The sequence below is a fragment of the Triticum urartu genome, chromosome 5 (assembly GCF_003073215.2).
Source record: "Triticum urartu cultivar G1812 chromosome 5, Tu2.1, whole genome shotgun sequence".
NCBI lineage: Eukaryota > Viridiplantae > Streptophyta > Magnoliopsida > Poales > Poaceae > Triticum > Triticum urartu.
In genome coordinates, this window is record NC_053026.1 from 563,388,865 (window position 1) to 563,410,640 (window position 21,776).

General features: G+C 46.6%; 3 protein-coding genes and 1 pseudogene across 3 annotated transcripts; 1 reads left to right on the forward strand and 3 right to left on the reverse strand.

Annotated features, from left to right (window-relative positions):
* The first annotated feature begins 3,771 nt into the window (after positions 1–3,771).
* LOC125510762 (mitochondrial inner membrane protease subunit 2-like) lies at positions 3,772–6,044 on the forward strand. Its single transcript, XM_048676022.1, has 4 exons — positions 3,772–4,075; positions 4,160–4,232; positions 4,359–4,524; positions 5,619–6,044. Exons 1-4 carry the CDS (start codon positions 3,937–3,939, stop codon positions 5,736–5,738), a joined length of 498 nt encoding a protein of 165 aa, XP_048531979.1. The 5' UTR covers positions 3,772–3,936; the 3' UTR covers positions 5,739–6,044.
* A 405-nt stretch (positions 6,045–6,449) lies between these two features.
* Positions 6,450–8,212, reverse strand: LOC125507383 (annotated as a pseudogene).
* A 1,347-nt stretch (positions 8,213–9,559) lies between these two features.
* On the reverse strand, positions 9,560–11,180 carry LOC125510761. Its single transcript, XM_048676020.1, has one exon. It carries the CDS (start codon positions 11,079–11,081, stop codon positions 9,849–9,851), a length of 1,233 nt encoding a protein of 410 aa, XP_048531977.1. The 5' UTR covers positions 11,082–11,180; the 3' UTR covers positions 9,560–9,848.
* A 4,583-nt stretch (positions 11,181–15,763) lies between these two features.
* On the reverse strand, positions 15,764–21,512 carry LOC125510763 (succinate dehydrogenase [ubiquinone] flavoprotein subunit, mitochondrial-like). The gene is made up of 16 exons (XM_048676023.1): positions 21,283–21,512; positions 20,736–20,888; positions 19,316–19,403; positions 19,050–19,196; positions 18,817–18,957; positions 18,269–18,354; positions 18,094–18,186; positions 17,950–18,013; positions 17,655–17,798; positions 17,365–17,552; positions 17,095–17,269; positions 16,826–16,996; positions 16,598–16,667; positions 16,390–16,510; positions 16,262–16,299; positions 15,764–16,175 (listed from the first exon to the last, which is right to left on the reverse strand). Exons 1-16 carry the CDS (start codon positions 21,364–21,366, stop codon positions 16,073–16,075), a joined length of 1,866 nt encoding a protein of 621 aa, XP_048531980.1. The 5' UTR covers positions 21,367–21,512; the 3' UTR covers positions 15,764–16,072.
* Positions 21,513–21,776: the final 264 nt, after the last annotated feature.

The following is a 21,776-nucleotide window of genomic DNA, read 5'->3' on the forward strand; positions in this document are numbered from 1 at the left end:
TGGAAATTTTAAACTAGCGGCTAAATCTCAAAAATACCCCAAAATTTTAAAGTAAGATTTTGTCGGTTTCACTACGTTCAAAAGTATTTGTCCCATGGTGTGTGTTCCGATCACCGGCGTTTACACAATGGTTTCCTGGTGATTTTATGAACTAGCTTCTTCCCTTTCTCGATTCCCGGCTCTTCGTTATATATACAATGGAAATGGTTGATGCCCGGTTCAAAAAAGTGTTAAAAAAATATTTACTTCGCTAATACGCAAAATATTCATGTGTTTATGTGAAGTATGGTTTAACTATTGAGAGGTCAATTATTGTTATTTATTATTTCTTTTTTCTTTTTAAATAGGTTATCCCAAATATTCCAAACTTTCTCTAACTTCCCCGTGTTCCTTGGTACGAAAGATTTTGGAATGTATAGATAAACAGTGGAGGGAGTAATCAATAGTGTCAAGTACTCCCATGGTTGTCACACCCAGAAAAAGCTACTCCTACCCACAACAGATGGTCTTTCTGAAAAGATACTTATAAGATATGATGTGTATTTTGATTCATCAGATCAAGATGTAGTAATTTATATCTACACCTGTAGTATAAACACAAGTTATTTTTCTCTCTCTCCTTTCCAAATATATAAGGTGTATTAGTTTTTTCAAAAGTCAAACATGTCCATGTTTGACCAAGGATCTAGAAAAATGTCTACAATAAATTTATATCATTTGATCCATCATGAAAGAACATATTTTATCTATTAGGTATTGCAAATATTGATATTTTATTCCATATATAATCTTGGTCAAACATGATGACAAAGCTTGGTTTTCATCCTCAATGGATCAATTTGATTATTAACTATGGGAACTCTGTCAGATACAATGTTAGATATAATTCTGTGGAGAGTGAAAAATCTATTCCTGCTAGAGGTATTCGTTAAGGCGATCCACTGTCCCCTTATTTGATTCTGCTTTGTATTGAAGGTTTATCAAGTTTGTTGTTGCATGAAGAAGAAGTTGGTTGCATTGATGGGATTAAGTTGTGCAGAAATGCATAGTCGGTTTCACGCCTTTAAGGAAAAGACTCGATTCATCACAACAAAGATAGAGAGGGAAGAAACACAATATGATCCAACTATATTAATAAAGCTCATGGTACATCAAAATCGTCACAAATCAAGATCACAAGAGAGAGACCAAACACATAGCTACTGGTACATACCCTCAACCCCAAGGGTGAACTACTTCCTCCTTGTCATGCAGACCGCCGGAATGATGAAGAAGGCCTCCAGATAATATCACTTTGGTACAGAGGCTTGTGGCGGCGGTGTTAAAGTTCTAGGTTTCTTTCTAGCTTTCTATATTTATAGGATTTTTCAGCATCGGATTCATGTCAGGGGGAGTCCCGAGGGACCCACGAGCTTAGATTGCGCGCCCTAGGAGGCGTGCCAGATGAGCTCATGAATCCCCTAGACTTTGTCTGGTCCTCCTCCGAAGCTTCATGGGTCTCTTCTTGTCCATAAAAATCACCGTAAAATTCGTGGCATTTGGACTTCGTTTCGTATGGATTTTCTACGAAACAAAAATTTGCCAAAAAAGGAAGTAGCACTGGGCACTAGGTTAATAGGTTAGTCCATAAGATTCATACAAAAATGCACCAAACCATATAAAATTATTGTAAACATGGCATGAATACTTCATAAATTATAGATACGTTGCAGACGTATCACGGATTCACCGGTCGGCACCGAGAACCAGTAGTTGCGGGACTTGCTCATCGCGGTGTGCGGAGGAGGGTAAGGAGATGGGGATGGCCAGCGCAGCCGACCTACTTAAATAGCCGTGGCAGGCAGATCAACAATGCATGAATGCGGTGCAATGACTGGAATATGTTTCTTGGTCATCAGGTTCGTGTAAAAGCCAGCGCGGTCAGCCCTCCGGTCACGCATGTCTGCCCGACATCAATGCAGGTAGGCGGGCGTCCGGTCACATCCACTCTGACCAGCATAAACACGCGGTGAGGTTTCTGGAGCGGAAGGTGCGGGAAGGGTTTTGGTGCGCCCGTGTAGTCGGGCGCAAACGTGGCATGAGTCCAGACACCCGCAAACCTCCCCGGGTTTGGTATTGGTTTGTGAGATTTTAGACGTTCAGACACGTCTGCAGAGGTTTCAGGGACGACGTTGAATGGCAAAAATATGACCAAAAAAGGTTGTCCGGGCGTTTAGGGGAGGTTTGGTGATTCACGTTGGAGTTGCCCTAATATACTCAACATGGTGTGTTGTTACAATTACTCTTATATTTTTACCACTCCAAGTTATATATAGTCAACGCTAAAATAACTTGTACAATAAAATGTCTCAAATCAACTCTACATGAAAAGAGCATGAAATGTTTTCCGGCAGGAGCTTTACTTTTCGGTAAAAAAAGAAGAGAATTGGCGAGTTTATAAGAAAAGTTGGCCAAAACCCAATACATCTGTGACACGTGTACATGCCAAGAAGAGGTTTTATTCAGTTTCATTACAAGTGTTTTTCCTTTCCTCTCAAAGGTGACTAGGACCCCTAGATCTCCACCAGCGAGTTCATGGATTTGGTTCCCCTCTACTTGCCACTCTGGCAACCAATGGCGGGGAGGGGAATCCTGATGCCCCGGCTCTGGTTAATACATATGTTAGGGTTTTAATTCTTGTTGTGGTGGGGCTCGAATGGATGGCGGTGCTTCTTCTTCGATCAAGTCTTCCTGGTTTCAATCCTCCTCAATTTCGTTCGTCGGGGCAAATTAGATCGGGGTGTTGGCGTAGATTCTTGCCAGTTCCTCAAGGCAATGAGGTTAGAGATGGCGGCGAGATTTGGCGTCAGATTCTTCTGATCGATTCAAAGGTTCAACCAGGAAGATCACGACTCCTGGGCGCTAGTCCTTAGGAGCACGTATACGAAGACTTCTCGGATGTTATCAAGAAGGCCAGGCCAACTCTGGTATGGGAGTGACGACAACGTCTTGTCAGCGACTCGTTTTGACGACGGCAATTGGCGTTCAATGGTACATAGCTCTCAATGTAATACTCCCACCGTCTCAAAATAATTGTCTCGACTTTGTACTAACCCTAGTACAAAGTTGTATTAACGTTGAGACACTTATTTTGGGACGAAAGAAGTATTTATTATGTTTTGGATGCTTTGTATTTCTGGTGAACCTTTGTAAATATTTTTAAAAACTAAAGTAAAAGACACATTATTGGACAATAGTAATGTTTTATTTGTTTCTTTTGAATTTTATAAATTACTTACTATATTAGTAGGAAAATGTAAAAAGGTGATAAAGCTTGTGTCACTTAAAAAACAAATTGTTCTACACGAAACAGTTGTAAGAAACTTGGTAAATAAATAAATAATAGTTTGTCTAATTCACATCTAGATGTTTTTTAAGGATGTCACATCTAAGCTCCCACAAATATATATATAAAGGTCTGTTTAGGACGCATCTAAATGTGACATAGTTATGTCACATCTAACCTGATAAGCACTATGTTTGTGGTCTATTTTTTTCCCAACTTTTTTTTTATTTCTTGTTGCTGCGTAGTTATTTTTAGGAGGTTAGATGTGACATCATTAAAAAACATCTAGATATGAATTAGATAAACTGTATATATGATGCATCAACAAAAAACAAAAAAAATCAGGATAAAAAAAAACCACAAATAAAGTGGACATCAGCTTAGATGTGACATAATTATGTCGCATCTAGATATGTGCTAAATATACCCAATAAATAAAGGAAAAGACAGGAAACAAAGGAGGGGGGGTTTTCTTTTCCTTGCTGAAGAATACTACTCCCCGTACTCCTCGCCGCTCCGACCCGCCGCCGCCGTCGCCGTCGCCTCCTCGCTCTTGACGGCGAGCAGTCGCGTCCCAGCGGCGTGCGAGGGAGGGAGGGCGAGCTCCGGGCATGGCGTGGGCGGCGCTGAGGCCGGTGGTGAAGGCCTGCATCGGCGGCTCCCTCATCGGCCTCACCATCTCCGACCGCTACTTCTCGTTCGCGGCCGTCCACGGCGACTCCATGCGCCCCACCTTTGAGGGCAGCGCAGGTAATCCCCCATCCACACACACACAGCCCACTACCAGACCGGATTCCTCACCGATTTCTGACCGCCGCACGCCGGAGTGACCAGATGGACGCGAGTACGCGCTGGTGAAGCGGAGTCCCCTCTACGACTACTCCCGCGGCGAGGTCGTCGTCTTGGCGTAAGAAACCTGCCGATTCCCGTCCGGGTTGCCTGGGTGGTTCCTGAATCCAGCTTTCCATGGGTGGGTGCTGCTCCAAATAGATACTGAATCTTGATGGTTGCTGCTGTGTGTGCGTGTGTGCAGGTCGCCGGTGGACCACCAGAGGAAGACGATCAAGAGGCTGATTGGGCTGCCCGGCGACTGGGTCAGCCTCCCCGACAAGGAGGAGGTCCGGAAGATACCGGAGGGCCACTGCTGGGTCGAAGGGGACAACGGCGGCGTCAGCCGGGACTCGAGAGCCTACGGCCCTGTAAGAAACAAATTCTACTGCCCCCTTGGAAATTTTCACCTAATTCTTTCGCGCCATCTTGATAGACAAAACTGCAATCAAGTATCAGTTCACCAACAGGTCGAATCCCTCTCGGTTTTGGATGAAAGGGGCTTAAGCTTCGACCCACTTTATTTCTGTGAAACCCAAATAACATAACATCCATTACACTTCAGGCTTAAACATGAAAGCAGCCTAAAGATGAAACCGAGCCAGCATGAAGCCGCTCCTTTGTTCTCGAGTGTTCCTGTCTTGCACTGCCACCTTACCTGTTATGCATCATTGTATTACTCTGTTTATATCTTCCGGTTTGATCTAGCTGCAGTTTGTATTGTGCTAAATTGAACCCATATTGCTTAGCTCCATTAAATAAGCGCCTAATCGAACTAAGCAGTGGGAAGGGGGCTTTGCACTTTTCTTGGTGCTATTATTGATACTGCTATCATGCTATGGTGTCATGTTCATTTGATTACTGTCACCACTGTTGATGAACTACAGTCCACCCGCAGTTTGAAATTCATTCAAATCCAGAATGCTGGTTTGCACGCTAGCTAGGGCAAATTGCTTTTGCCGCTGATCTTTAGTCAGGAAAACGGTTGAGGGTTTCAGTTGCAGAAAATGTATCTGTGCCTTTTGATATCAGTAGATGGAGAGTTTATTGCTTGCACGGATCATGTTATAAGATATACTCCCTCCGTTTCTAAATATAAGTCTTTTTTAGAAAGAAAAAAACTGTACCGTTGGTCTACCTATCATTTAATTACTTGGCATGTTGAGCAGAGGACATGAGCAAGTCGAGCCCCTCGTTTGCTTGCACAGGAGTTATGAAGCCCCTCGTTTGTTATGCACAGGAGTTGTGATTCTTGACTAACATGATCGTTCCATAATCCACCTTAAGGATTTTTTTTGCTGATTCCGCGATATGAGACCCTCCTAACTAGAACGCGGAGACGCCTATAATCAGTATACCAGTACCCTCCTGACTGTTTGTTATCTGAGAATATTTTTTCTCCATGCAATCTACCTTTGCATAGTCCTGGCAATGATGAACATGTTAATTCTTGTGTTGTCTGCAGGTGCCGCTTGGTCTGGTGCAGGGGAGGGTGACGCACGTGGTGTGGCCGCCTAGCAAGATGGGCCGCGTCGACAAGAGGGTGCCGTCGGAAGGGAGGGTCATGCCACAGCGCAATCTCTAGCCTCCCTTGGCGGCCGCTTTGTCCCGCAGTTTTGTTCGTCCTCACAGAAGATTGATTCATCATGTAATAACAAATGTAACATGAACAGACATTGCGCGTTCCAGATGTAGCAGAGCAATAGAGACTTTCTTCTGTAACATTACCTATCGGCTGTATAAGGGAAGGGCAAGCAGAAGCTTTGGTAGGAGGAGCCTGCTAGGCTAGGCAGTAGCTGCAGGCAAATTTTGGGTGGATGGTGATGATGCATTGACGTGTATAATGTATAGTTGGTATGAAGAAGAAAAGATGTCATATATATTGTTTGAATTTTTAGCTGCGCTCGTTTGAGGAGAGCAGCACCGTATATATATGTTGCCAAAATCCTCTTGAATTTGAAACTTCGGCTGGATTTGGTACGTCCATATATGCAGGTGGCGTTACACCCTCTGCTTCCTCTGAAACCCACATACCCTCTTTCTCCCTCTGTTCAAATTTTCTGGGTGCTCCTCCGCCCCCCTCCTCGATGTCAATCGCCGCCACTGTATCTGCCTCTGCACACAGGAAGAAGAAGAAGAGGCAATGATCGCCGCCACTGTACCTGCTGAGGCGGCCCGAGAAGCCATGTCGGCGCCGGGCACACTGACAGAACAAAGGTTGTTCTACATTGGCAAAAATCGATGCACATAGTATCACTTGACCCATGATCCCCACAACTCAAACATATGTACATCATAGATCTCCAGAGAGGTACGGTCCTTCTTTTCCAACCATTTCAACTTTTGCTTACACGAGGTCCACATGGATGAAGGAACAAACTGAAGAATTGCCAGTGGATTTATTCTGTATGCGTTATATAACTCAAAAGTTTTAGTCCACCGGCACTGGCTGCATAGCCTCAGCCTCCTTCCTCAGACCTTCGAACAGCGCCAACGATAAGTATCGCTCTCCCGCGCTCGGATGAACAGTCTGAAACAACAGGCGAGTCAGTTTCTGAAACTTCTCCATCTTTAACATATTTTTGTATGAATTTCATAGATATGGGTATGTAATGTCGTGCCACGATGAGCTTCCCTCTGTTTTCGGGCCTCTTTGCAAGTTCAATCTGTTGGCTCCTGATGATATCCCCACCTGCGAAAATTCCACAAGTTCAGCAACAGTTCAATGTAATCTGTGGAGTTTAACATTAGCCAATAATCGCATCAGGAGTCTCTTCTTCATCTTGATTCTTCCTAACCATACATGTCCTTTTGTAAGGGAGCAGTAGATTTGTTTTTGCAGCGCCAGTTGTTGCACCATCTTGACGGCATCCTCACCTTTCACCTGTCAATTACATGTGTGGATTCAGTAAGAACTATATAATCTATTCTATGAAAAGAACATAAGTCCAGTTTGATTTGATTCCTTACCTCAAGAACCTTCTCCATTATGTCCATGTCCAAAATGTCTGGCTTGAATCCCACTCCATTTCCAGTGATCCGGTGAGGCCCTGCAGCAGTTAGCAGCATGACTATAGAAACTAAAAGAAGAGTACATCATTTACAGAAAGCCCGATAGGCTACCTGGCTTGCCACCATTCAGAATATTTGCTTGGGCAGGTTCAACTCATACATCTTCGCATTGGGATTCTTCTCCTTGAGGTACTTGCCGACGCCGCTGACAGTACCGCCACTGCCGATCCCGATGACGAAGATGTCAACCTGCCCAAGCCCGTATCTCCGGGCCGGTGGTATCATATTCAAGAGAAATATGAGGGATTGGCCACTTGACTTTATTGATCAGGTGAGGTTTGGCTCCTCATCTGATCAATATGCCGATCCTCCTCATATTCAAGAGAACAGTAAACCAGATTGCTCTTGACTTTATTTGATCAAAAGAGAGTGCCCCACGAATACAATCGGGGATTACATAAAAAAAAAGGGTCACTAAAAGCAGCTAGGCTAACGGAAATGGCTTCATAGCCCGGAGCAGCGAGTCCAAATTAATGTGGTGCACGCACGCATCGGAAAAGGTATTTCTCCGGTGGAGCACCACGCGGGCCTCCTTCATCGCACCGGGAGGGCCGGCAGTGCTCTGGTCTCCTCGTCGCACGCTTGGGCGCACGGGCCATCCGAGACCGGGCATGCGCGCTTGGCTGGCATGGCTGCAGTGCGAGGAGCACGTCGTCGGGCATGCCGGTGGCCTGGGGAGACGGAAGCTCGAATCCAGCAGGCGGCGGCATGACAGAAGCGGAACCTCCCAAACCTTTAACCTCCTCCTCCGGCTCCAGCGAGTTCAGCACAAGAGGCAGCAAAGGGACATGTGACAGGCAGCTCTCGGTGGTTCCAGACGAGAGTTGCAACTTCACAGGATCCTTGCAGGGGAAATATAAAAGTTGACAAGAGGAATGAGCCCAAGATATGTGCAAGTTAAATACAGTGGCTAAGAACATATCTCTGGGGCCAGGCTAGACTTACCCACCAAGCAGGATTGTAATCTGAACACTGCCAATGGGCCATGCCATCTGTCAACAAATCAGTGCCCCTCCATCTCTTACCGAACAGTGTTGTTGGCATGAAACCGAACCATTCCATAAAGAGAGAAAAGAAGAAAATTTATAAAGATATTCACAGGTAGAGCAGATAAGACTTGTGCTGTAGAAAAATGATTTGTTCAGAAAGGCATAATTTGCCAGATATAGATGGTTAGAAGATTGGTATCACTTGCTGGTGGTTAATCAGAGGAGCAAACTGCTTACCTCCACAAAATGTGTCTGCCCCTATGCCCAACTGCTCAAGGGAAACACCAGACATCAGCCAAATGGCAATAGGTGCCAGACAGTAGTTGTTCCTTACGTCAATGTTCGGCTAGCAGCGACAAATGTTCTGCAATTCTCAAAATCACATTTGCAACAATTGGACAAATGCTAATTTGCTACAAACACTAAAGTTTGCACGAAACAATACTGGATGGGAATTAGCACTGAAAGCTTTAGTGTGCACCATGCCAATATATTTATCTACAGGTAATTACAAGTGGCAACATACTCCTCATGGTTCCTGAGTTGACTGCCTGCTGCACGCTTTCCGAGCTGTACAAGGACCAGACACTCCGTAATTTAGCAAACACGTGTCTGTAACTTCAACCATCTCTAGTGCATGATAACATGAACATTCAAGACTGACGAGCCAGTGCACTTGAACATATAATGTAAGTTTCTCCGAAAAATATACATTGCATTATGTATTTAACATTTCAACTGTTTGTAGAATTTATTCAGCTATACTAGTACAAAGTAAAAAGAAGTGCACACCACCATCTGTTTTATTTCCTTGCAACTAGAAGTAAATGGTTCTCAAGAAATAGTGTCACTAACTGGAACTGGAACTCAAAACATAGTGATGTAATTCTGTATTTTTAACATGTATAGATAAATTTTATATATGCAGAATCTATAATGTCACAGAAATATCACAACTGTAATTTAATCGTTTCCCCTAGTTTCTGCATGCAGCAGGTAAATGACAATTTCAACAATAACTTCGTCTGAATGGAACGGGAGTTGTTTTGTGCAAAACTATAATGATCAGTACACCAACAAAAATGATAAAAAAATGGACCATGAAAAACACGATTTGTCAGACCATGGCAGCTCAGCAGTAAGAACACAATCAGATTGAAAGAACATATTGAGCTCAGTAGCTAACCTCTTGCTTCTACGATGAACCAGACATCTCTCTGGGTCATACCGGAAATTTCAGCATTGATAATTTCGATGGGAGCACCATCAGCTTCAGTAGCACATATACTTTCCGGCGCAAATTCTAGCAGCCGAGGCTGTAGTGGCGGAGTGGGCATCGAATCAGTAAGGCAAACAGATTTTATTTCACCTTTGACAACTGGCTAAAGTACATAATGAACCATACAATCCGTTATTTTACAGGATGAACGACAGATTGCCGGCAAACACTAACAGCATAACAGGAAACGACAAGACTTAACAAACTTAACTTAGGAGTGACTCGATTCCTTTTACAACTAGTATTGGCCAAGGAGCAGGACTGCTTAGAGCTAAAACAGCTGCTCTAAGCAAATAAAGCAGTAGAACAAGAACTTGACTGAAGAACATTTCCAAAACTGATCCATACTAAGCAGCTAGCTCAGAGGCTTCATGGTCTGGAGCAGAGAGGACAAATCAATCTCGTGCAGGCAAACCTGCGAGATGTATGCCGTATCGCTGCGGTGGTAGACGACGACCGCCTCTTTTGTGGCAAGGTTGAGCCGAATGAGCCCAACTCTGCCGACGTATAAGATGACAGTGCCACTCCTGAGCCCGAATCCCTCGAACTGAACTGAGCTGTGCACGCCCCAGTCCTGCTTGTCTATGAGCACCTGCCGGATCCATCTCGGCGGCGAGCTCGGCTCCCCCTCGACGGGGGGTAACATGGTCCACATTGATATAACCTGGGTCTCCGAGACCACAACCTTGAGCCTCCCGTCCACGGAAGCGGCCAGGAGGAGGCCCCGGTGGCTCATAGAGGCCGTCATTCTGCTGGTGCAGCCCCGCGGCAGATCAATCACGGTGGCCTCCATGGTGTCGACGTCCACGGCGACGATGTACGGCTCCGGGCCAGACAGGTGGCGGCCGGGCGGCAGCGGCTCCGGGTTGCAGAGCCAGTGGACGGTGCGGCCGATGACGAGGGGGTAGGAGTCGTGGAACGGCCTGGACTGGCGGCGGGGGAGCGCGGCGCGGACGGGGCCCCAGCGGCCCTCCCGGGAGGAGTAAATCTGGATGCGCAGGCGCTCGTCGGCGACGAGCAGCTCGAAGGCGCGGCCGTTGTCGTCGACGGAGAGCAGCGCGTGCTTGCGGTAGTCGCGGATGGAGACGGAGGGGAGGACGGAGACGGCGCCGGTGAAGCTGTGGCAGACGCGGAGCACGCTGCCGGGGGGCCCCTCTTCGATGGACTGCCCGAAGAGGGGCCTGGGGCGGAGGCGGCGGAGCACGACGAGGCCGTCGCGGGAGGCGACGGGCTCGAAGGCGAGGCTCTCGTTGAAGCGGAGCACGGAGGGCTCGTCGGGGGGCACGGGCTGCACGACGCGTGCGGGACGGTCGGCGTCGCTGTCCTCGACCTTGTAGGAGACCCCGCGGAGGAGGGACGGGTCGTAGCCGGAGGTGGCGGTGGCGCGCTGGGCCAGCAGGCGGCGGAAGCCCCGGTCGAGGATGGCGCGGCGCAGCGGCTTGGCGGCGGCCGCGCAGCGCACGACGGAGACGGCGTCGGAGCGGGCCGCGATCTCGAGGAGCAGGTCGACCGGGAGGGTGGCGTCGCAGTCGGCGGCGTCGGCGGATCCGGGGGGGGAGGGGGGAGGGGGCGCGGCGCCGGGGTCCATTGGGGGTGGATCGGGGAGGAGCGGGGTTAGCGCAGTGAGTGAATGAATTGACTTTTTTTTTTCTGGGGGTGTGGGTGGATGGAGGGGCGTTGGTTGGAGTGAGAGTGAGCGGCGGCGCGGGGCAGGCCTCCCCCGTCTTCGGGCTAAGTTTAGGGCCTTCCGTGACGGGCTAGGTCAGGTACGTCACGTCACCCTCTCCTGCCACGTGCAAGGCCTGTGAGCCAGTTTGTTAGAGTGACGACTTTTTTTTTCTCTCTCTCTCTCTCTCTCTTTCTTTTCGCGTGTGTGTGTGGCGGATCACCACAGCGAGCTGACTTTTTTTCCATCTTCTGAAAAAGTACAAGGAATGGCGTGCAGGACGTCCCGATGCTTCCCTGCTGCATCCATCACGGACCCCCCCTCCTGCTGCATCACGGAACTTGGGCCAGAAAGTAAGGCCAACTCTAACGTGCGATCCCAAACGGACGTCCGTTTTGTCCTGTTTTTGTCCCTTTGGGTAGGGATTTAGGGTTGTGTCCGGGCCTGTCCTGGGATGCGGCGGCGTTGCGCCCAGCACGCGGCCGCATCTTTTTGCCCCATCCTGTCCGTCAGGGCCAAAAAATGCCCAAATTTGCATTAAAACTATTTTCAAACCTAAATATTTGTCTGAAAATTAAAATAGTTTTACAACCCAATTAAAATTGTCTTTAATAAAATAGTTTTACAACCAAATCGAAATTGTCTTGACTGAACATAAAATGGAGAAATACATCTATTGGTTGCCAATGTGATCCCACACGTGCTCAACCAAGTCATTTTGAAAATTCACATGAGTGTGCCAATCACGCATCTCACGGTGGAATTGGGCAAACTGTTCAAATGTGGCCGGGTCTTGGTGCAGGGGCTCAATATTTTCACCTTGGTAATCAAATCCTTGGTTGAAGATACTCTCATCCCGCTCGTCCTCGACGATCATGTTGTGCATGATCACACAAGCAGTCATCACCTCCCAAAGCTTCCCTTCATCCCGTGACAGTGCAGGGTTTCGAACGATACCCCACCGGGATTGAAGCACACCAAAAGCACGTTCCACATCCTTTCTAACACTCTCTTGCATTTGGGGAAATCTCTTTCTCTTCTCACCTTGGGGTTTCGAGATTGTCTTCACAAAAGTTGACCACTGAGGATATATACCATCTGCTAGATAGTATCCCTTGTTGCAATGGTGGCCGTTGATCTCAAAGTTGACAGGTGGGGAGTGGCCTTCTGCAAGCCTCGCGAAGACTGGAGAACGCTGCAGCACGTTGATATCATTGTGAGAACCTGCCATGCCGAAGAAAGAATGCCATATCCAAAAATCTTGTGATGCCACCGCTTCTAATATGACAGTGCACCCGTTAACATGCCCCTTGTACTGGCCCTGCCAAGCAAATGGACAGTTCTTCCACTCCCAGTGCATACAATCTATGCTGCCAAGCATACCTGGAAATCCTCTAGCTGCGTTGGTCGCCAACAATCTCTCTGTATCAGCGGCAGTTGGCTGCCTCAAGTACTCTGGCCCAAAGACCTCGATCACAGCCTGGCAAAACTTGTACATTGACATCAGACATGTTGTCTCACTCATACTGACCCCCTGTACCGAGGAAGATGCCGTTGAATATGGTCGTGAACGACCAGTGCAGCCACCACAAGATCGTCATCATCCGACGATGAATCGTCCGATGAACAAAGGAAGTGATGGAAGAAAAACTCGTCTCCACTGTCCATACCTTTGTTGGCAAAAGGTCGAACACCTTGCGGTCGTGGTGGCGAAGAGGCCGCGATGATCACCTCGACGCAGCAGGGTGGTTGCCGGCCGGCTACAGGCCGCTCTGGAGCTCTCGTCGAAATCTGCCTCGGCCGCCGTGGTACGTCGCCGGCAGTTGTGTCCGACTCTGCCACCGGCAAGGACGGCCACGGCCAAACCTCCTCCAATCGACGACCAAAACTACGGCGGAAGCGCGGGCGTGGTGGCGGCCATGTCGAGACGTGGTTTGGTATGGACAGCGCGGGGGCTGCGCGGTGAGGAGGCGGCCGGAGAATAGCAGCGGCGCCAGCGGCGGGGCGGGGCGGGGAGAGAGGGTGAAGCGTTGGGAGCGGAGTGTTGGAAATATGCCCTAGAGGCAATAATAAAAGCATTATTATTATATTTCCTTGTTCATGATAATTGTCTTTATTCATGCTATAATTGTGTTATCCGAAAATCGTAATACATGTGTGAATAATAGACACCAACATGTCCCTAGTAAGCCTCTAGTTGATTAGCTCGTTGATCAACAGATAGTCATGGTTTCCTGACTATGGACATTGGATGTCATTGATAACGAGATCACATCATTAGGAGAATGATGTGATGGACAAGACCCAATCCTAAACATAGCACAAGATCGTATAGTTCGTTTGCTAGAGTTTTTCCAATGTCAAGTATCCTTTCCTTAGACCATGAGATCGTGTAACTCCCGGATGCCGTAGGAGTGCTTTGGGTGTACCAAACGTCACAACGTAACTGGGTGACTATAAAGGTATACTACGGGTATCTCCGAAAGTGTCTGTTGGGTTGACACGGATCAAGACTGGGATTTGTCACTCCGTATGACGGAGAGGTATCACTGGGCCCACTCGGTAATGCATCATCATTATGAGCTCAAAGTGACCAAGTGTCTGGTCACGGGATCATGCATTACGGTACGAGTAAAGTGACTTGCCGGTAAACGAGATTGAACGAGGTATTGGGATACCGACGATCGAATCTCGGGCAAGTAACATACCGACTGACAAAGGGAATTGTATACGGGGTTGCTTGAATCCTCGACATCGTGGTTCATCTGATGAGATCATCGAGGAGCATGTGGGAGCTGACATGGGTATCCAGATCCCGCTGTTGGTTATTGACCGGAGAGCCGTCTCGGTCATGTCTACATGTCTCCCGAACCCGTAGGGTCTACACACTTAAGGTTCGGTGACGCTAGGGTTGTAGGGATATGTATATGCAGTAACCCGAATGTTGTTCGGAGTCCCGGATGAGATCCCGGATATCACGAGGAGTTCCGGAATGGTCCGGAGGTAAAGAATTATATATAGGAAGTGCTATTTCGGCCATCGGGACAAGTTTCGGGGTCACCGGTATTGTACCGGGACCACCGGAAGGGTCCCGGGGGTCCACCAGGTGGGGCCACCTATCCCGGAGGGCCCCATGGGCTGAAGTGGGGAGGGGAACCAGCCCTTAGTGGGCTGGTGCGCCCTCCAAGGCCCACCCCTTGCGCCTAGGGTTGAAACACTAGGGTGGGGGGGGCTCCCCACTTGCCTTGGGGGGCACTCCACCCCCTTGGCCGCCGCCCCCCTAGGCCCCCTATATATAGTGGGGGGAGGGAGGACATCTCACCCACGCCTTTGGTGCCTCCCTCTCCCTCTCCAACACCTCCTCCTTCTCCATAGAGCTTGGCGAAGCCCTACCGGAGTACTGCAGCTCCATCACCACCACGCCGTCGTGCTGCTGCTGGAGCCATCTTCCTCAACCTCTCCTTCCCCCTTGCTGGATCAAGAAGAAGGAGACGTTACGCTGACCGTACGTGTGTTGAACGCGGAGGTGCCGTCCGTTCGGCACTAAGATCTCCGGTGATTTGGATCACGTCGAGTACGACTTCCTCATCCCCGTTCTTTGAACGCTTCTGCGCGTGATCTACAAAGATATGTAGATGCAATCCAATCACTCATTGCTAGATGAACTCATAGATGGATCTTGGTGAAACCGTAGGAAAATTTTTGTTTTCTGCAACGTTCCCCAACACGGAGGGACTGCTAGTGTCCCCGACAGGCGGGCCAGGGGAGGACAAGCGCGCGCGTCCCGCCCGTCCGCGTGGTGTCCGTTTCACCCCAAAACCGGCGCAAGTTTGGGCCGGGAATGGGTCGAAAGCGGACACAAAGCGGACAAAAGTCCGTTTGCTCTCGCGCGCTGGGCCGCCTTTTTTGTCCCTTTTACCCCAAACGGACGGGGCCGGACAGGATAGGGTCGCGCGGTGGAGTTGGCCTAACCAAACCCTACGAAAATTCGTAGAGGTCCTAGTACTTATTGTAAAAAGGGAAAAAAACATTTGAAGCATATTTTTGTTCACTTATTCCCAGCTACTCTTTTGAAACTAAATACTGTTGAGCATCAAGCACTTGTATGGCTTGGAATCAGAATGGTCACGGCCCTTTCATGGCTGGATGGAAATTTCTTATCCGTAAGGCCGGGTACTTTACAAATGTGTATTTGGCTTCATACTACAGACTAGATTTCATCGTTGAAGGTTGGAACAGATGGATTTTTTTTTATTGCTAGTTTTGAGAAGCAAGATATCTACTCGCTCAGCTACACAAGTTCCTCATTCCAAGTTTAGATGCTTTTCGTGGAAAAGTCGAACTGTTGCAACCAGTTGCTTTTAAATCTAATATTCTCATTCCACAATGCAATGTGTGCCGCTCGCATAAAGTTGAACGAATCTTCAGCAATGCACCAACAATCGGAAGTTGGAAGAGATAGATCCAGCTCCAAATCACGTTACCAGCAACTGTAATAACTGGATTAACATGAAGCCCTGATAAAAGTTGCGAATTACAAAAGTTGCATTTGGTGTGTCTAGGACAGAAAAAAACAGCAGTTTAAAGCTCAAGAGAAGCCACAATAAACAAAAGAACCATTGTGTTCACAGCTCACACCAAAGGTTATTTACAGATTCAAACACCTTCAAAACTTGGTATGCGTCTTTATTCCTACCAACCAAAGGGTGATACAGGACCGAAATAGAATCATCAGAAGCTTGCAACAAGTTTACACTGGTCAGGGAAAGTATATCGGCGATTCCCGATTATATTACAGTTCTGAAGCTTTGAGAGAATGGAGGGTCCCTGCAAATTTATTTCTACTCGGAAGACACCGCGCTGTGAGCTATACCCCTTATCAAACAACCGAAACGTTGACAGCCTTGCCAGGATTAGTAAACACGTGCCTTCGGCGGGAAAGTCTCGACTTCGTCATCCAAGGTGTTCATGTGAACTGGCCTGTATTCTAGTCTAACCTTTTCGTCCTCCCAGTACCTACATGAAAGATATTGTCAGATTCTTGATATGTGAAATTGCAAAGTATTTCTTTACGGAGAGAGTACTAAAGAGAAGACACTAACCCTAGCGAGTGCTTCATCCACTTGTCGTCATCTCTTGTCTGCGATGAAAGAGAGGAAATATATTGTTACAAAAAAGAAACCTGTGGTGCACACACAAGAGAGCACAAGTGATCAGAAGAGCAGCATACCTTGAAATCTTCGCGAGCATGAGCTCCTCTGCTCTCTTGGCGAGCCTCAGCTGAATGCATGGTTATGCATGCGTTTATTAGAAGATTTTCTAATTCTATGGTCTCTATCAAGTCCGAATTCCTGCAGAAACAAATGACAATTATTATGCCCAATTAGCAGAAATATTGAAAATAAGCTGAAGATAACACCATTTAATGAGACTCTTACCATATGAGACTTCTGTCACTGAGCTTGACATCATGGAAACTTTTCTGTGCTTCACTAATCAGCTCGCAACCTGATAAGTTCAAAGACCAGAGAAAAGCCATCAGTATACAACCTTTCATATACTTTAGTGCTGGAGTCTACTGTATCTATCTAACATGTTCACCACCCACTGCTAGATGGCCTCAAGATAACTTACAGTGAAGAACAAGACAAATGATGTATGCATACCTTCTGTTAGAGTTTCCTGTGTGCGGAAAACTGCAGCATTATTTTGCATAATACGTTGCATATTGAGGCGGATCTTCGAAGTAGGCAGTGATCCATTTGCATTTCTCAGCTTGTCCAACCAAGCGATGGTCTTCTCCCCTGCGTCTTTTTCAAGAGGTTTCTGTGTCTCTCCTATAATAAATATGGTGCACCATGGAGCGAGAATAAGCTAAGAGCCTAAGAGTAGTAAAACAACTAACAAAATACTAGTCAACAAGACATGAACTTGCCTGGCTTGGAAATCTCAGCAACCCTGTTTGCGCAAGCCCTCCCAAAGACAACAATGTCAAGAAGTGAATTTGCACCAAGACGGTTTGCACCATGAACAGATGCACAAGCTGCCTCCCCAGCAGCCATCAGACCAGGAATAATTGTGTCTGGGTTATCACCCTTGATATCCACCACCTAACGTGCAAAACAGCAGGACATTGGTTACAACATAGGCATATAATTATAAGAGAGTTCCATAATAGCAGCCATACTGCATATTCAAAGCATACCTGCCCATGATAATTTGTCGGGATACCACCCATATTATAATGCACAGTCGGCAAAACAGGAATAGGCTCTTTGGTGACATCAACACCAGCAAAAATAGCAGCAGTCTCAGATATACCAGGAAGCCTTTCCTTTAGAACTTCTGGAGGAAGATGGTTAAGGTGCAGGTAGAGATGGTCCTTCATTGGTCCTGAGGTTAAAAGATAGAAACAGCAAGTGATGTCAGAACAACCAACAACACCAGATCACCGCCTAAAGCATAATTGCATAAAACAAGAGAACTGAAACATACCTACACCACGTCCTTCTCTAATTTCCATAGTCATAGATCTTGAAACAACATCACGAGATGCAAGATCTTTGGCGGTAGGGGCATATCGTTCCATGAACCTCTCACCTTCGCTGTTCCTAAGAATACCACCTTCGCCCCGGGAACCTGAAAATTGAATGATGGCATAGTAATGTGAGAAAATTTGGTTGATTGCCTGATATTTCAATACTGACTGTAGAAATGTGCCATGCAAAAGCTAGAGTTAATACACATGTGACTACAGTAGGATTAAAAAAAAGTTTTAGTTATGTAAAACCTTCAGTTATAAGGCATCCAGCACCGTAAATGCCTGTAGGATGGAACTGCACAAACTCAAGATCCTGCAAATTCAACAGATAGATATAACCATATCATCTTGAGAAGTAGCTAAATCAGTTAGATTTAGTTCAGAAAGACTGACCTGAAGGGGTAACCCAGCACGTGCAACCATAGCATTGCCATCACCAGTACATGTGTGAGCTGAAGTAGCAGAGAAGTAAGCTCTGCCATAACCCTGTTGAGGTATAAAACAAGGCAGGGATAAGACAGGCAGTAAACAGAAAATGACAGTTAGAAGTTAAGACAGAGATTCTTACTCCAGTTGCTAAAATAGTATTTGTTGAACGGAAACGATGAAGGGTACCATCCTCCATGTTTAGTGCAATTATCCCCTGACAGGTGCCTGGAAAATAAGTATACATTAATCAGCAGTGGCCTAAACATGCGGTGCAGAAAGCAAGCACTATTTATAGACCTAATTATATCCACTGAAAGGGCTGATTAGCCAGTAGGTTTTAACTATCATGTAACAGATCTTGTCAACATTATAACAAGATCAGATACACAAGACAATCTTAGCGGCACTAAAAAGACAACGCATTAATGACCTGATGCCTGTAGAAAATATCTACAGCAACTGAACAAGCAAAGCAATTAAAAACCAAGGAAAAATAAGATCCAACAAATATCTGCATCAAGTCCAATAGAAAGCAAAGAAAGTTAATGCTAAAGGCAACAATCAAAGACTATTTTTCTTCAGTATGTCTACATCAAAATTACTACCACATAAAAGTAGGCAAATCTAGCAGAGGGATACATATCCTGGGTCTTGGATGGTACCAGAACACGACAAACAAATACGTACCTTCTTTGTCCATGATAAGGTCCAGCGCAAAATATTCAACAAAAAACTGAGTATTGTGCTTCATTGCTTGACCATAAAGTGTGTGTAGCATAGCATGCCCTGTTCTGTCAGCAGCACATGCGCATCGATAGGCCTGACCACCTGAAGATTAATTAGACACAGAAAAAAAAGATAAGAAAATATGTGACAGCTGCCTGTTTGCAACCTCATATTGATGATGGAAGGCAAATTACCTTTTCCAAAATCTAAGCTTTGGCCCCCAAAAGCACGTTGATAAATTTTTCCATCTTCGGTTCTGGAAAATGGTAATCCATAGTTCTCAAGCTCTATAACAGCCTTTGGTGCTTCTCTACACATATACTGGATAGCATCTTGGTCACCTGGAGATGAATAAGAATATCATGTCAAAGCTTCAAAGTCCAGGGGTCAAACAAAAAATATGCTACATTGTTGAAACATTGTCATGCATTTCTTAAACTGTTTCTCCCTGTAAACTTACCGAGCCAATCACTTCCTTTGACTGTATCATACATATGCCACCTCCAGTCATCTTCACTCATGTTTCCAAGAGCAGCGTTTATACCTCCCTGCACTCATAGGTGTTAATAGCAAAGAACAAAAACACATAGAGCATACCCAGAAGGCAACGGTGCAGAACAGTAAATCATCATCTAGACACATACAGCAAAGCCATGAATCTTTTAGCACTCCTACAAGACTAATACAAATTTGCCCGCATCCTTCAGTGAGTTCATATATTGATCCCTTGGTAGTGCGAATGATAGAAAAATCAAAAGTACAGACTATAGATAACTTTAATTAGCAATATTATAAAAAATCGATAGACAAAATAAACTAAATTACTGGAAAGAAAATATAAGAATGCACAAAGTTTTACAGATGATCATCCAATTAACAAACTTCATGTGACATCAGTCTTAAGTTAAACTAGAAGGTTAATAATCATGCAAATACCACAGTTGTCCCAAGTCCAACATCCCAAACTTCTGAATATACTTTAATACAAGTAAATTGCAGAGAGATTCATGACTTCAGTCTAGCAGGAAAGGTCAGTAAGAAAAAACATGGAATTCCCAAACAGGATATATTTCCAAAACAGAGAATAACAACCTCAAAGTGGTACAAATAAAATTGTGCACAATTCAAGTCTTCAACCAAATTCAGATTTTAATTGATCAAACTTGTGTCAAATATTGTATCGAGGTTTATCTACTAGGCATGCAAGTGTTGTTTCCAATTGATTCCAATTCCGTAACACACTTGCTTGTGTGAGAAATTCTGAATGTAAAAGTGATGCCTCCATGGAAGTAGCATATAGACTGATGCAACTTATAGTTCAAGGTCGAGCTAACTTTTCTTCTAAGCATGCTGCTACAGCTACACCACCTAAAAATCTGTGCAATGCAAATACAGTATTTCATAGTACGAAACTACGAATAGAACTCCTAGTGGGCCAATGGATACTTCATAATCCATCACAATTGACCCGTGTACTGGTCTTGAAAGTACAATGACCTTTGCAGCCAAAATAAAAGCCCCACAAAAGAAAGATAGATGCTCCTCTCGATTTATTTGTCCTGTCATGTGTACCATCTAACTCGATTGGTAATAAAAATTGAGTGTACCATAAAAGAGCAACGTATGTACAGCACCATAACATTCACTCAAAATACAGACCAATAAGCCCATGCACAACACGCAATCAATATTTTCTGTTTTGCAAATTTATTCGCATGGTAAATCTAGTGGCAGCATCAGCAAATCTAACTGAGGCTCCATGGAAGCTAAGCAGGCAACCTGATAAACAAAATCTTCTAGTTTGCACCTTGCATCACACACAGAATACAGCAGAAGTCTGATAAAAAAAACAGGTAATAGAAAAGCAGGCTGTCAATTACCTGTGCTGCCACAGTATGCGACCGCGTGGGGAAGAGCTTGGTGATGCAGGCAGTGTTGAACCCATGCTCCGAGAGCCCAATCGCGGCCCTGAGCCCCGCGCCTCCAGCTCCAACCACGACCGCATCATAGGTGTGATCCACCACCGTGTAGGACTGCAATTACAGACACCATACGCTCCAATCAGAACGAGGCGCGTTAAAATTTCCATCGCAATCTCATCACACAAAATCGAAAAGAGCAAATCAAGCAGCGTCTGATCTGGGCGCGCGTGCTGCGATTCGACGACCAACGGGCATCACGCTAAATCCTACTCTAGTCGTCGAGCTGAACCAGGCTATCGCCAAAACTATCCCCAGATATTATAACCATTTTTATATAAATAAAACCGCACTTCAAACACGACGAGGGGGGCATCGCCATCACCGCGACCGCATCGCGACCTCGGATCAAGGCATTACGTCACCAGAAGAGCGAAGGAAGAAAAAAAAAAGCGGGCGAGGCCTTAGATGCGACGAATCGGGGCGACGGGAGGAGGCGAGGGGATACCGAGGTGGTGGAGAAGCGCCTGGACGCGGCGGCGGCGGCGGCCTTGGCCTCCCGGAGGCCCCGCGACACGCGGCTGCGCCACATCTCGCAGATCGGGACGGCCCCTCGCGCGCGCGCGTGTAGGGTTCGGCTGTGGAGCGCGGGCGGGGCGGAGAGGAGCACAAGGGAGGGGGGAGGGGGGAGGGAGAAGGAAGGAAGGCGGCTCCGGTGCGCGGCGCGGCGTGGGGTGGGGTGGTGGGGGTGGCCACTTGGCCCTTTCCTTCCGTGCGTTTTTAGGGGTAGGCAGGCGGCTGCGGGATGGACGGGTTTGCCCTCGCGGTCGCCCCGCTTTTAACCATCCTGCCACTGCTGGCGCTGGGTTTTTCTTCCTTTCTTTTCCCCAGCTGTCGTGACTTTTCCTGTGGATCATTTATTCGTTCCTACAGTTATTCGTTCACGCGTTATGAAACTAAGCCGCGTAATTGGGATTGGATCCTCAGTTTGCCACGCTAAAC

Coding starts and splice junctions, on each gene's coding strand:
- LOC125510762 (XM_048676022.1), top strand. CDS start 3,937: ATGGCGTGGGCGGCGCTGAGGCCGGTGGTGAAGGCCTGCATCGGCGGC. Junction 4,076..4,159: donor CACCTTTGAGGGCAGCGCAG/GTAATCCCCCAT, acceptor CGGAGTGACCAG/ATGGACGCGAGTACGCGCTG. Junction 4,233..4,358: donor GGCGAGGTCGTCGTCTTGGC/GTAAGAAACCTG, acceptor GCGTGTGTGCAG/GTCGCCGGTGGACCACCAGA.
- LOC125510761 (XM_048676020.1), bottom strand. CDS start 11,081: ATGGACCCCGGCGCCGCGCCCCCTCCCCCCTCCCCCCCCGGATCCGCC.
- LOC125510763 (XM_048676023.1), bottom strand. CDS start 21,366: ATGTGGCGCAGCCGCGTGTCGCGGGGCCTCCGGGAGGCCAAGGCCGCC. Junction 18,187..18,268: donor ATACTATTTTAGCAACTGGA/GTAAGAATCTCT, acceptor ATACCTCAACAG/GGTTATGGCAGAGCTTACTT. Junction 17,270..17,364: donor CGACAAATTATCATGGGCAG/GTATGCTTTGAA, acceptor TTTGCACGTTAG/GTGGTGGATATCAAGGGTGA.